The sequence below is a fragment of the Myxocyprinus asiaticus genome, chromosome 12 (genome assembly GCF_019703515.2).
Source record: "Myxocyprinus asiaticus isolate MX2 ecotype Aquarium Trade chromosome 12, UBuf_Myxa_2, whole genome shotgun sequence".
NCBI lineage: Eukaryota > Metazoa > Chordata > Actinopteri > Cypriniformes > Catostomidae > Myxocyprinus > Myxocyprinus asiaticus.
The window spans coordinates 11,026,341-11,041,163 of NC_059355.1; the positions used below are offsets into that span (position 1 = coordinate 11,026,341).

Sequence of the window (14,823 nt, forward strand, 5' to 3'; positions counted from 1 at the left end):
AAGTAGCTCATAGATTGTCTGTCTTTTTGAGCCAGATTAACACAAATCTTCTTAAGGAAACAATTATGAAAGCACTTAGGATAAATTATAAGAAGTTCAAAAGAAGGTATCTGGGTGATAATCTCGTAACCAAGAAAACATCCTAGTCCAATTTTAATCCAAAATCAAAAGTAACAAATAAGAAATTATAATTAGCAAAGGAATCTAAGTCTACTTTTAGGTCCATTTTCATTCTAAAATAATTTTCATGACAATTCTGCATTTGTTTTTACCATATTAAGCATATTTTGGGCTCATCGATGCGTGAGGGCAACGAAGACTATCCCGTCTGGTCCAAACAAACAAAAGGTCTAATGTGGCACAAGTCACAGAAAATTTTAATGATGGTTACGGGAGGAATGTGTCACAACACAGAATGCATCACACCCTACTGCATACGGGGCTGCGTAGCCGCAGACCAGTCGTCTTTTTGGGAATAACAAATATTTGTAACTTTTTTAAGTTAAAAATAAGAAGAAAATAGTAGTTAAGAAGATTTTATTCTGAAGAATATTTATGTTATGAATGTTCTGGCTCCTGAAGCTCTTATTGTACAATAGCTTTCTGGGAGGAAAAGACTGACATTTTTCAAGTAGTTATTCACTGAAAATCTTCCCCTCTACCATAGCTCTAAAATCCCATTTGTGCTTGCATACATTAAAACGTGACATGTCAAGAGTCATGTTTTGCCAGGTTTGATGTCAATGATGATTGGCCACCATATGTGAGAATCAATTATTTAGCAAAAGTGCTGCAAAAAAGTCTGTGTGAGCCATCTTTTAATTAGTCAAAGATTTTCAGTGAATAACAACTTAAATGAAGTAATTTTTGCAGCTCTACTGCCCCAGCTGCTATTCACTTTCACTGTCCGGAAAAGAGCAGCGTGAACTTTCTGCACAATACCTTCTTATGTGTTCCACAGAAGAAAGTCATACTGATTTAGAACAGCATGAGGGTGAATAAATGATTACAGAAATTTGATTTATGGTGAACTATTCCTTTATCTAAAAGTTAATAATTCTCTTTTTTATTTCTTTTACTTTTAACCCCATTCTTTCGTACCTATACAACTGTTTCCTTTTCTCTCCTTTACTGGGCGGGCCCAGTTGATCTTGGTCCAATGACAGCCAAGCAAAGAAGCTAAAGGCGGAGCCTGGCCAACGGAGTATGGTCGGCACGGCGATGCCAGCCATTGGCGGAGACAGGTCAAAATACTGCATGGCGCTCTCTAGGCCTTGCTTGCGCACCATGCCAAGGAGCGAACGCAGTACCGGGCCAACATATGGGTGAGCGCGGCCCGGCTCGTCCTGACGCAGGAGTCTCAGCAGATGCTGGAGTTCTGCTGAACTCAAGGACTGGCTGCCCAAAGATCCCAACAAACCCACCAGACTCTCGGCACAGGCACGGTGCAGCCGGTCGTGCCTCTCCAGAGTCGACAGAACTCTCAGGGTCATGCAGGAATTGACGCAAGTGACTCGCGTCCGCCGGTTCAGACCGCAGATGCGGCGGAGCCAATTGGCAGCGAAGATCTGCAGCTCAGCAGAGTCCAGCTCTGGGAGCCACTGGATCAACAGCAGGAGAGGATCCACGTTACTGATGCCCAGGAGACCAACGGAGGAATGTTCACCTTCAATAGCCTGCAGGAATACAGGGAGAAAGAGAGAGAAAGTGAGAGCCTGGCAACCTGTATCACATGAAACACTGTATCAATGAAACACAAAAAAACAGAAATGTTCATCTCACCATGTTCATGAGTTCCTTCAGCAGGTGTCTTGACGGTTGACCAAGCGACACCAGCACCTCATACAGGTGTGTGTAGCCAATCCGTTCTTTAAACACTTCCTACATGGAAACAATGCAGTTTTATTAATTCATTTATAAATTCTAACTCATTCACTGGTGAAATCTCTTGTTCAAGAGCTCTCCGGAATGCACAGAATGCACTTAGAAGAATATTCCGGGTTCAATGCAAGTTAAGCTCAATCAACAGCATTTATGACAATGTTGATTACCACAAAACATTTCAACTCATCCCTCCTTTTCTTTAAAAATAAAAAGCAAAATTGAGTTTACAGTGAGGCACTCTTTGTAGGTACAACAGTGTTGCACTATTATGTTCGAATCCTAGTAAAATCATTTAGAATTGGTTTGAGATTGCAATTCCAATAGGAATCCTATTCACATTTATTAAGCAAATTTTAACTAGGGATCACATGGTTATATCTGACCTTTGCAGCAGGCGACTTGTGCATCACAGTCGTCAGAGTTTTTATGGTTGCCACGGCAAGAGTGTCGAGCCTCCCCTGGAAAACCTGATTGGACAAAAACACAGTCATTCAACTGATTCAGCCAATAAGTAAAGACTTGTGTGTGGCCTGTTTTATTCCTGCCCTGCTCGCTTTGCCATGCAAATTATGAGTGAAGAGCCATGATGAGCAGCTTCCATCAGAATGCTACAACAGAGGATTGCTTCCATAAACAGGCATCATGGAGAGAATAATGCACAGTATCAGCGTAAAATTATTCATCTTAGTTGTTTGGGCTCAACTCTGGCTCCTGTTTTTCAGATTTCTGCTCTGATAAACACAATAAAAATGTAACGATGTCTAGGTGGATTTCAAATAAATGCCCACGTTTTAAAAGAACAGTTCACTAAGAAATAAAAATTCTGTCATGATTTAAGCAATTGCGGTCATTTCATACCTGTATTACTTTCTTCTATAGAACACAAAAGGAGATGTTTAGCAGTACTTTCATGCAGCTATTTTCCATTCAACAAAAGCACATAGTGACCAGGGGCTGTCAAACTCAAAAAAAAAATGATAAAAGTTAGGACTGGGTAAAAATATCCATTTTACGGAGCATTGCGATCTTTATTTGAATGATCTCGATATTGATTCTTAAAGGAATATCCTGGGTTCAATACAAGTTAAGCTCAATGACAGCATTTTTGTGGCATAATATTGAATACCACAAAAAAGTAAAAATCGAGGTTACAGCGAGGCACTTACAGTGGAACTTACATTAATTCTTCTGTTAAATTTGAGCTGTAAAGTTGTTTAAATCGTCGCTTTTTACAGTCATTTTAGGGTTTGCTGACATTACATTACAAATTATGCATGTAAACAATAAACATGTAACAAAATAGAATATATACGATATATTATCATATTTATTGATGGAAAACATTTCATTTTTAAAGAGCTAAATGTGACCAAAATGATGAAAAAACGAATAAAATGTAATTAGCGAAATTCATATTTTTTAATATACCTAGTTAGAAGGTATATTGTATAATTAACAGCATTAGCTGAGAGAATTTCCTTCATATGAAAGCAAAATGGACACAATTAAAATATACCCATATGAATCGATACTGAACCGAAACTGGAATCGAAAGCTTGTGAATCGAAATTCAATCGGGTATAAGTACCCAGCCCTCATAAAAATAGATACACAAAACTCTCCATCCAACTTGTACATTACATTTAAAGTCTTCTGAAGCCATATGATAGCTCTGAGCAAGGAACAGACTGGGACTTTAATAATTATTTACTGAAAATCTTGCCTTCCAACAGAGCTCTCAAATCTCATTCAAGTATGCAGTTTCAAGTGTGACACACCAGGTTTGAAGCCAGTGAACCAATGATGTCAAACCTGGTGCAATTAATTATAATTTAAAGTTTTTGATAACTGGAAAACTTTTAAACAAAGAAATCTTAATGCGTGTTCAAAATGATGTACACTACGTTCCTATGAGATGAAAACTCTAGTCAATATCAATCTTAGAGAAAAAAGCTGCTTTAGTCTACATAAGTAGCTTGCCGCACATTCATGAGCACTGCCATGCAGAGATCAAATGAGTAAGTGATGACAGAATTTTCATTTTTGGGTGAACTATCCCTTTAAGATTTTGATATCCAAAGTCAGGAGCAGAAAGCTGAACAACGCTCAGAGAGTGAAACTAAAAAAACTCCCAGTTTCCAACACCAACCAAAACACAACACACACAAATGACATATACAGACCACTTATCCCCTCCACAACCCCAAATATATCTGTCCAGCCACGCCTTGTGTCCTATGATTTCTGATTGGCTGGTTGCAAAATCACATGATCTGCAATTATCCATTGTTATTGGCTACTTCAATATACACATAAGAATAGGACAAAGACTGGCTGGAGAGTGGCACACACCAAGCAGCAATAACCGACCAATGACTGAGTAAAACAAGAGTAAAACTTGAAAACAAGTAGGTGCTTTAAAACAGCATGAAGCACACGATAGCCCTAGGCTGATAATCTCCACGGGCAACACACGGCTGCTGATGTCACATCATTTTAACCCCGTTACCATATCACCAGAGGAAAAGCAAATGGGAAAAGGGAGGGAAACAAGCAAAGCAAAATAAAAAGAATGAAATAATTATTAAAAGCATAACTGAGAAAAGACCACTCCATTACAAGATTTTAGTTTATATGCAGGAATGGATTTGTGTTTTGTTACTACAACAAGTAAGTACTAAATGGTAAAACAGGGTTGGTCAATTATGGTGGCCATAAATTTGGATATGGCATTGTTTTCTTGGAGGTGGAAAGTCAGGTAATGTCAGGTAATGATGTAAAAGGGCTCCAAGTACAGTAGGTGGTGGGCTAAGCAAGATTTTATCACAGTATAAAAAAATTAAATAATTGCTGATATACAGTGATCCCACAAAAATCCAGATGGGTAAAAATACACCTATTTTGCATTTTCTAATTTTGCTTAATACAAAATTTTACACAAAGGTTGTAATTATTTACAACCCCAATTCCAAATAAGTTGGGATAATATGAAAAATGCTAATAAAAACAAAAAGGAGTGATTTGTAAATTATATTTCACCCTTTGCTAAAGCACTACAACTACACATTATATGATGTTTTACCTTGTGAATATCATTGTTTTTTGAAAATGTACAGAAATTTCAACACGCTCCAAAAAAGTTGAGACGGGCAATTTAAGACCAATAACAATTTGACAAGTTGAAATAACAAGGCAATGTGAAACAGGAGATGTTAAACAGGTGAGGCAATCGTGTCATAGCATATAAGGAGCCTCAAAGAACAGCCTAGTCGTTCAAGAGTAAGGACCATTCGAGACTTGTCAATTTGCCAACAGATTCTTCAGCAAATAATCCAGCAATTTGAGAACAATGTTCCCCAAAGACAAGTTGGAAGGATTTTGGGCATTTCACCCTCTACAGTGCACAACATATTTAAAAGATTCAAGGAATCTGGTCAAATCTCGGTGCGTAAAGGGCAAGCCAAAAATCACTTCTGAATGCACACGATCTTTGATCCCTCAGACGTCACTGTCTTAAAAAACGGCATTCAGCTGTAATGGATATCATGAACGTGGGCTTGGGTTTACTTTAGTAAACCTTTGTTAGTCAACACCACTCACCCCTCCATCCACAGATGCAAGTTAAGTCTTTACTATGCAAAGCAGAAGCCCTACATCAACACTGTCCAGAAGCGCTGCTGACTTCTCTGGGCTTGGCCTCATCTTAAATGGAAAGTAGAACAGTGGAACTGTGTTTTTTGGTCCGAAGAGTCCACATTTCAAAACGTTTTTTAAAAACAAAGCCGTCGTGTTATCTGGGACAAAGAGGAAAAGGGCCATCCAAGCTGTTATTAGCATCAGGTCCAAAAGCCAGTGTCTGTATGGGTCAGGGGTCTGTCAGTGCCCATGGCATGGGTAACTCACACATCTGTGAGAACACCATGAATGCAGACAGATATGTAAAAATTTTGGAGCAACATATACTGCCATCCATCACCGTCTTTTCCAGGGATGTCTCTGCATTTTCCAGTAGGACAACTTCAAACCAAATACTGTCCAGATTTCAAGTGCATGGCTGTGTAAGCAGAGACTGTGGGTGCCAGATTAGCCTGCCTGCAGTCCTGCCCTGACTCCAAATGAGAATGTGTGGCGCATCATGAAGCACACCGTACGGCAACGAAGACTCCGCACAATAGTGCAGCTAAAGACCTATGGATGATTGGGGGGAACTTCCACTTTCTAAAGTTAACAAACTTGTGTCTTCAATGCCCAAATGCTTAATAAGTGTTATTAGAAGAAATTGTGATGTATCACAGCAGTAAACACTCGACTGTTCCAACATTTTTTGGAGTGTGTTGCAGTCATCTGATTTGAAATTACTATACATTTTCAAAAAACAATGAAATTCCCAAGGAAAAACATCATATAATGTGTAGTTGTAGTGCTTTAAATATAGCAAAGGGTGAATATAATTTACAAATCACTCCTTTTTGTTTTTATTAGCATTTTTCATACTGTCACAACTTTTCTGGAATTGGGGTTGTATATATATATTTGATGAATTTGGTGAATGTGATATTATTTTGTATCTATCATTCTTATAAATGTTCGATTATTTTTATTAATTAATTTATAAATTTTTATTTTTATAATTATTTCAGTTTCCCTATTGAAGTGTTAAGCTTAATGTCCATATGTCCTATAAAAATTTATTGAAAAGGGAGTCTAAAACTACAGAAAAAGGTCATTTTAACTTAAAAAACAAAAAATGGTGCCCTAAGCAAAGGTTGAAGTCACACAGTTGAAGATTTCTTTATTATCTGAACAGTCATGGATTGCAACAAAAACATGTAATGAAACAAATCTATCAAAATAGTTCAATATAAATCAAATATTAATTAATTCATTATTACATTAAATTAAATATCATATATAGTCACTTACACCTTAGCCAAATACATTAAAGCTCAGTTTTTCACAATTCCTGACACTTAATCATAGAAAACATTCCCTGTCTTAGGTCAGTTAGGATCACTACTTTATTTTAAGAATGTGAAATATCTGAATACTAGTTGAGAGAATGATTTATTTCAGCTTTTATTTCTTTCATCACATTCCCAGTGGGTCAGAAGTTTACATACACTATGTTAGTATTTGGTAGATTTGCCTTTAAATTGTTTAACTTGGGTCAAACATTTTGGGTAACCTTCCACAAGCTTCTTACAAAAAGCTTCTGGAATTTTGGCCCACTCCTCCAGACAGAACTGGTGTAACTGAGTCAGGTTTGTAGGCCTCCTTAATCGCACATGCTTTTTCAGTTCTGCCCACAAATTTTCTATCAGATTGAGATTAGGGCTTTGTGATGGCCTCTCCAATACCTTGACTTTGTTGTCCTTAAGCCATTTTGCCACAAATTTGTAGGTATGCTTGAGGTCATTGTCCATTTGGAACACCTATCTGGGACCGAGATTTAACTTCCTGGCTGATGTCTTGAGATGTTGCTTCAATATATAACACATCATTTTCCTTCCTCATGATGCCATCTATTTTGTGAAGTGCATCAGTCCCTCCTGCAGCAAACCACCCCCACAACACGATGCTTCCACCCCCATGCTTCACGGTTGGGATGGTGTTCTTCGGCTTGCAAGCCTCACCCTTTTTCCTCCAAACATAACGATGGTCATTATTGCTAAACAGTCAGATTTTTTGTTTCATCAGACCAGAGGACATTTCTCCCAAAAATTAAGATCTCTGTCCCCATGTGCACTTGCAAACTGTAGTCTGGCTTTTTTATGGTGGTTTTGGAGCAGTGGCTTCTTCCTTGCGGAGCAGCCTTTCATGTTATGTCGATATAGGACTCGTTTTACTGTGGATATAGATACTTGTCTACTCGCTTCCTCCAGCATCTTCACAAGGTCCTTTGCTGTTGTTCTGGGATTGATTTGCACTTTTCGCACCAAACTACGCTCATCTCAAGGAGACCGAATGCTTCTCCTTCCTAAGTGGTATGATGGCTGCGTGGTCTCATGGTGTTTATACTTGCGTACTACTGTTTGTACAGATGAACGTGGTACCTTCAGGTGTTTGGAAATTGCTCCCAAGGATGAACCAGACTTGTGGAGGTCCAGATTTCTTTTGATTTTCCCATTATGTCAAGCAAAGAGGCACTGAGTTTGAAGGTAGGCCTTATAATACATCCACAGGTACACCTCCAATTCAGTACACCTCCTATCGGAAGCTAATTGGCTAATTGTCTAAAGGCTTAACATAATTTTATGGAATTGTCCAAGCTGCTTAAAGGCACAGTTAACTTAGTGTATGTAAACTTCTGACCCACTGGAATTGTGATATTGTCAATTAAAAGTGAAACAATCTGTCTGTAAACAATTGTTGGAAAAATTACTTGTGTCATGCACAAAGTAGATGTCCTAAATGACTTTCCAAAAATATAGTTTGCTAATATGAAATCTGTGGAGTGGTTAAAAAATTAGTTTTAATGACTTCAACCTAAGTGTATGTAAACTTCTGAATTCAACTGTATAATATATATATATATATATATATATATATATATATATATATACACACATACACACACATACACACACACACACACACACACACACACATATAATTAATATATTTTTGAAATATATATTTAAAAAAAAATATATATATATATATATATATATATATATATATATATATATATATATTTTTTTTTTTAAATATCATAAAACAACAAAAAAATCCAAACAAATCAATAAGGCTTTAGTCACACTTATGCAGCAAGTCTTTGCTTTGATTTTAAAGCAACCTCTCCATTATATATTTATTTATTTTATTATAAATGTTATTTTATTTACAAAAATTCTATCATTCCTTGGCATAATGTAGACCTTTTTGGTGACTAGATATGAATACCATCTATAAATGTTCCATTAAATACAGATATTTCTTTTAAAATTCTGAACATACAGATGATACTTGAAAATACTTGTTGTCAAATTTAGACTGGTTTATCGTTGTAACTGCTTTATTGCCCACTACTACCCGCAAGATTTTTTTAGATTTGACTTTGTGACCTCATAATAACCCTGCTCAGGTGACCTTGTCCTGGAGTGGTCGAGAGTGAGGCCAGGTTGGGGATGGGGGCGGGGGGGAAGGGTAGTTGCCATGGCGAGCAGGAGCAACAGGCAACAGGTGGGTGGTACCTGAATGTCACTCTCTCCTGTCAGTAATCTGTTGGTTAAATCTTTCTGGTCCTTGTCTGCTGTTGTGCACCTAGCATTAACCAGCTGCAGGAAGCAGCCGACCACAGCAAGCGCAGATGGTCAGGTGAGAGGAAAGTGCAAAGGATTAAAGGTTAAAAAGATTACCTAATGACCCTAATGTCTAATTGTTCCGTCACTACAGGACAGAAACATGCATGAATAGATGGCAGTGATGCAGTTCAGATACAGTGTACATGCTGTAAAGTGTTACATTTACAGGTAAAGACTGCTTCAATAGCAACATATTTAGGTTAAGACACAGAGTTAACCATTTGAAACACACAAGTATGCACAAAACAGGGGTGAATTCACTAAAAATTAATTGCGGCCCCTGTTTTAGCAGCCGATTCACTAAAGGTAATATGCAAATCAGGCCATCCTGCGACAAACGGCAACAAAATCTGTGTTGAATGCAATTTGCACACCGCAATTGCCGAACTTGCAGAATTGCATACATGTGAAAATATTTTAAAAAACATTTCTTTTAACATTCCATTTACTGCCAGCTTTCCGTTGGCGGTAATAGCACAATGTTAATTGCTCCAGATAAATAGTGCAGAATTTTGAAAATAAAAGCACAATCAGAGCCTAATTTACATTGAAAGGATGTTTTTAAAAGAATTACAATCATTTAAATGCAGTGCCTGGTTAAACTGTATTGCGGGTGGTTGGTGAATAAAATACCACGCGTGTAGCGTTGCGTTGCACTGAAATACCATGTGCAAAAAAAATGTGACGCAATGGTTTAGTGTATTCGTCCCAAACTGTTCTTGAAGGCTAAGAAAACCAAACACAGGACAACAAAAATGTACACACAAGAAACTGATTGTCAAGATAGATTTTCTCATATGAATAAACACACAAGGAAAATCCTGCAACTGCCAGCTAAACAATGAACCAATCAATCATACTGGATTCTGACAGGATCTAACAAATAGGTAACACGGATGTTCTCAACCACTACATTTTGGCAGACGGCAGCAGGTCGTGAAATTCCTGTAAAAATCATTATGCAAATACAGCTCAACAGTACGGTTCCGTAAGTAAAAATCCCATTAAAATGTCCATAAGAAATGGATATTGTATAAAGCTTTCAAAATGTATACGTAACTTTTTTTAAATATGCTCTGAGGTTGCTCAATGATGTAAATGCTTCTGTAGAACTTTTGTAGATTCAAAATACAATAAAAAAAAAATAATAAGAAAAGTTAAACTGCCGACTTCCTAGTGAAGTACTTCATTACCAATAATCCTAAAGCAAGATAGACCAATCAGAAAACCGGCACAGCATAAGGAATAAGCGTACATCGATACATCACTTCACAGGAAGTGGAGAGAGATAGATAGATAGAATCTATAGAGGTGGGGGCCTGGGTAGCTCAGTGGTAAAGACGCTGGCTACCACCCCTGGAGTTCGCTAGTTCGAATCCCAGGGCGTGCTGTGTGACTCCAGCCAAGTCCCCTAAGCAACCAAATTGGCCCAGTTGCTAGGGAGGGTAGAGTCACATGGGGTAACCTCCTCGTGGTCACTGTAATGTGGTTCGTTCTCGGTGGGGCGCGTGGTGAGTTGAGCGTGGATACCGCGGTGGATGGCGTGAAGTCTCCACACGCGCTATGTCTCCATGGCAACACGCTCAACAAGCCACGTGATAAGATGCGTGGATTGACAGTCTCAGATGCGGAGGCAACTGAGATTCATCCTCCACCACCTGGACTGAGGCGAATCACTACGCGACCACAGGGACCTAAAAGCACATTGGGAATATATAGAGGTGAATTAATGAATTAACATAGTGATTAAATATTTTCTGTCATCAGCAACCAAGACAAAAATGGATATGTTTTGGCATTATGAGTGTGGCCACAGAAACAAATAACTTTTCAGTCCGAGAACGTAAACAGCCCTGAGTAGAAGCTCCGAATTGTCATCTCGTAATTACAGAAATTCCAAAAGGAAGTAATTGCAGAATTAGTGTATGCCCTCATAAGTACACAATCTTTCATTTAGTTATGTGCTTTGAAATAAATGTTGTAATGCTGTGGTTAATTTCAGAACTGGTTGGTTTGGTTTAAGGCTTGTAAGACCTTATTGAAGCATTTCTTGAAACCCCTATGAGAAAATGAAAGGGAAAAATTACTTACGGAACCAAGATGGCTGAAAAAGAGAGTGATTGCTGTTAAACTCCATCTATAGAGCTAATTTGCTTATTCTAGAAGTTTAACAAGACAGCAAGATGATCAGGAATGTTGTAGCAGCTGTGAGAGGAACTTACCTTACTATTCTGTAGAAGGCATGTGAGATGTTCAAAGCAGTTGCTGTTGAGGAAGATGGCCTGCAGAACGGGTCGGTCCGTACACTCGAACATATCCTGGATGGTTTCTGAGCAAACAGAGAACAGAATCCAGTTACAAGCTGCAGTGAAGAAAGACAAAAAAAAACAAAAAAAAAAAACGCTCACACTGATAGTGATTTGCTGTGGCAAAGCGACCGAAAGTAATTAATCTTTTAGAGCGAGTGGCGAATTTGAGATGACATGAGCAATTGAGACCGTGGGCGCTGCAACAAAGTTAAGCAAGTTCCACCAAGTTACAGACAGTGATCAGGAATTTCAGTTGGGATACTGCAGTCGAGTAGAAAGTAGTTGGCTTGTGAGGAAGCTCATCGTAGAAGCGGAGAGTACACACTAATGTCTGCTACAGCGCCCGTTGCGGAAACGTTGACAATGCAACGTGCTCTTGCATTGTGCAATGACACATTTTGGAACACAGTGTAGCTGGAAGCGGCTGCTGTGATTGATGTCATAGCAAGGTTGTTTGATGCATATTGCGCACACAATATTGGCAAAAACTGTATCAAATCACAAGTTTTAAGTAATTTTGTAGTCGAGTACTCTATCCCACAAAAAAACTAGTTATCAATTACCCGTAAATTAAAAATGTAAGTTAAAACTTACAAGTGACACATACGTGAAATTTATATTTTGTTTCATTCAGATATGTTACAAAAATAAAAAAATAAAAAATAACAGCAAAACATTTGCACTCACGTGTAGCTTGCATAGAAACCAATACTGAAAGCATTAGAGTAATGCACATATATAAACTCTGAGTCTACATAAAGGCAATAACATTTTTATAATTTCACATGTTATTATTCAGAAAAATAAGTGGGGAAAGTTGGCTTTTTATAAAATGTACTCTGTCTGTGTTCAGATACACACATACTCAGGGGTGTAGGTAACCCCCCCCCCCCCCAATAATCAAAACAAGCAAGTACAACCCCCCCACTATTTATACCATGATCAATGGAAACATGTAAATGCTTCATGCTGCAACCCCCCCAATGCTCAAGCCAATTCTACGCCCTTGCACATACTGGTCTGTTAAGTTTCCAAGTTTCTCGTACCGCTTCGTGTTTTCTTTCCACCATAAAAGATCCTCTTCTGTTGGTTGGCATGACTCCAACAAGAACGGAATACCAATAAAGTATAATTAAAAAAGAATCAAAATATAACAAGTATTGTCACACTTGACTCAACCCTTGGCCAAAGACGCTAGGACATCTCCTTCTCTCATCCAACACTTCGACGACACACGTCCATAGCGCTCCCAGTGGACTTAATTGTAACTGCGAGATTTGGTAAGAAATTCAGAGGGAAAGAACAGTATAATTCAGTGCTGCTCAAGGCAGGCAAATGCAAAAAGGAAAATCAATTTGCGATATTGGAGTAGTGTTTTTAATAGTCGACTGGTGCTGGTGCAGAACGATTAGTCGATTACTCTTGCACATCCCTAATCCAAGGTGGGACTAGTTGTTGGATTTGCTAAAGATTGCAAGGTTTGTGGTATCAATTTACTGAAAGACTATCAAAAGTTCTTTTTGAGACTGAGAATTGTCTGATTTAACATTTACCCACCTCTAATCGGCCAATAAAAAACTATAGATGGGAACCTTCCCGTCTAAATGGATTGTTTTAAGACAGAATAATCTACAAAGTGGACCAAACAATATTCTGATAGTCAAAAGTCTGGTTATGTGACACTAGGATTAAACCCAGAAGCTTTCAGCCACATATTTTACTGCTAAACTACACACTTTACAAGGAGATTCAAACTAAATAACAGCTCTTACTCACCGAGCATGTTCACCTGTAGTGCCACAAATCGGCTCTCCCAGTGCCGTGAACGGGGCAGGGTCGGGCGACCTTTGACCTGCGTGGTGGCGGCGGGGTCGGAGTTGAGCAATTTGAAGTAGCTCTCCAGCACGGAGCTGATCTCCACCTGTCTTTGGTCAGAGCTGCTGGTTAGCAGTCTGTGCACCACCTCTCTCAAACAGCCCAGCGTCAACAGGGCCTTCCTGTCCGGAGCCTCGCTGTCCCAGTCCTCTCCATCTCCACCTCCGGTCAAACACTCACCTTCACCCAACACTCCCAGCAGCACCTCCATTGTCGCCGGGGAGATGGCCAACAGAGCGTTACGCTGCAGAAACAGAAGAAGAAAAGGGGGCGGGAACAAGCAATGATGAATTAAAAGACAAACAGGTGTGCTATTTTTGTTTTTTATAAACATTTATAAATGTATGGGTCATTCCTACAACTCTGTCCATTTAAGTCCCGAATATAAATTTGTAGTATTTATAATGTTTAATTTCACCCAATTATGTAATTTATTTATGTCCCCAGCGCGGCACGTCAAACACTTAAAATGTACTATAAAATTGACAGTTTTACAGATATACACACATATACAGTATATACATATTATACACACATACTGTAAATAGATATATAATATAAATAATATATACATACATATATAAAATAATATATGTAAATATAAATAATAATTATATACTGTATATACTTAATAATAATAATAATAATAATATATAAATATATAAATAAATAGATTTATTATTTATAAGAAAAACTAAGAGTGTGGCTCCTTAGCTTTCCAAAGTTGAGTAGCCCTGATGTAGTGGCTAATTTTACCCAGTGAATGTTCACCCTATTATTTTCCACCCTGATACGTCCATTTCACTGGATGGAAATCTGATTGTTTTTATTATTTATTTCTTTTGCCATTTAGCTTCACCTGTATGACCTATATAATTTTTAACATGCCCTTTTAATGATGAATCATGAAGATACTCATTAAAGTAGATTCATTTTGCAAATGTTTTTAATCCAAAAATGCACAGAATTGTATGAAAGACTTAATTATTTTTTTAAAAGTTTAAGCTTAAAAGTAAAAGAAATCTCACTGACTCTGCATTTAAAATGTAACTGACAGCCACGTTATTGCAATATTAGCCTACTGAATTGTGATTGGTCTTCTTTCTTGTACTTATTTTCATTCTGAATCGTTATTGGTCTTTCTTGCTTTTTTTTTTTATAAAAAGATGTGATAAATGGAAATTACTTTTCACTAATTCGTGTAAAGATAACTGGGGGGCCCAAGTCTGTCTCTGTCTCTCTCTCACCATCATTTTCAAAACTATCACTTTACTATTTAATCATATTACACTTTAACAAGCTCACCTGTCCACCAGCGACGATGGCTCCAAACAGGTGCAAAAGGCAACATTTAAGACTTTCCTTCAGGTGCTCACTCTCCTGAAAACATTCTGAAATACACGCACATTACACATAATGATATCAAACACAGCAGGTTTCTGCTTTTAATA

The 14,823-nt window shown here is 38.0% G+C and overlaps 1 protein-coding gene across 2 annotated transcripts in view; it reads right to left on the reverse strand.

Moving 5' to 3' along the window:
* LOC127448655 (neurobeachin-like protein 1) overlaps positions 1 to 14,823 on the reverse strand; it is a 103,277-nt gene that overhangs the window by 57,998 nt on the left and 30,456 nt on the right. The window contains exons 9-15 of one of the 2 annotated variants that reach the window (XM_051711349.1): positions 14,678 to 14,763; positions 13,274 to 13,616; positions 11,411 to 11,517; positions 9,078 to 9,161; positions 2,268 to 2,351; positions 1,783 to 1,881; positions 1,102 to 1,676 (exon numbers count right to left, since the gene is read on the reverse strand). In XM_051711349.1, the coding sequence (XP_051567309.1) occupies positions 1,102 to 1,676; positions 1,783 to 1,881; positions 2,268 to 2,351; positions 9,078 to 9,161; positions 11,411 to 11,517; positions 13,274 to 13,616; positions 14,678 to 14,763 (1,378 nt within the window). The remainder of the gene's footprint in view (positions 1 to 1,101; positions 1,677 to 1,782; positions 1,882 to 2,267; positions 2,352 to 9,077; positions 9,162 to 11,410; positions 11,518 to 13,273; positions 13,617 to 14,677; positions 14,764 to 14,823) is intronic. The other variant, XM_051711350.1, reaches the window with a different exon arrangement.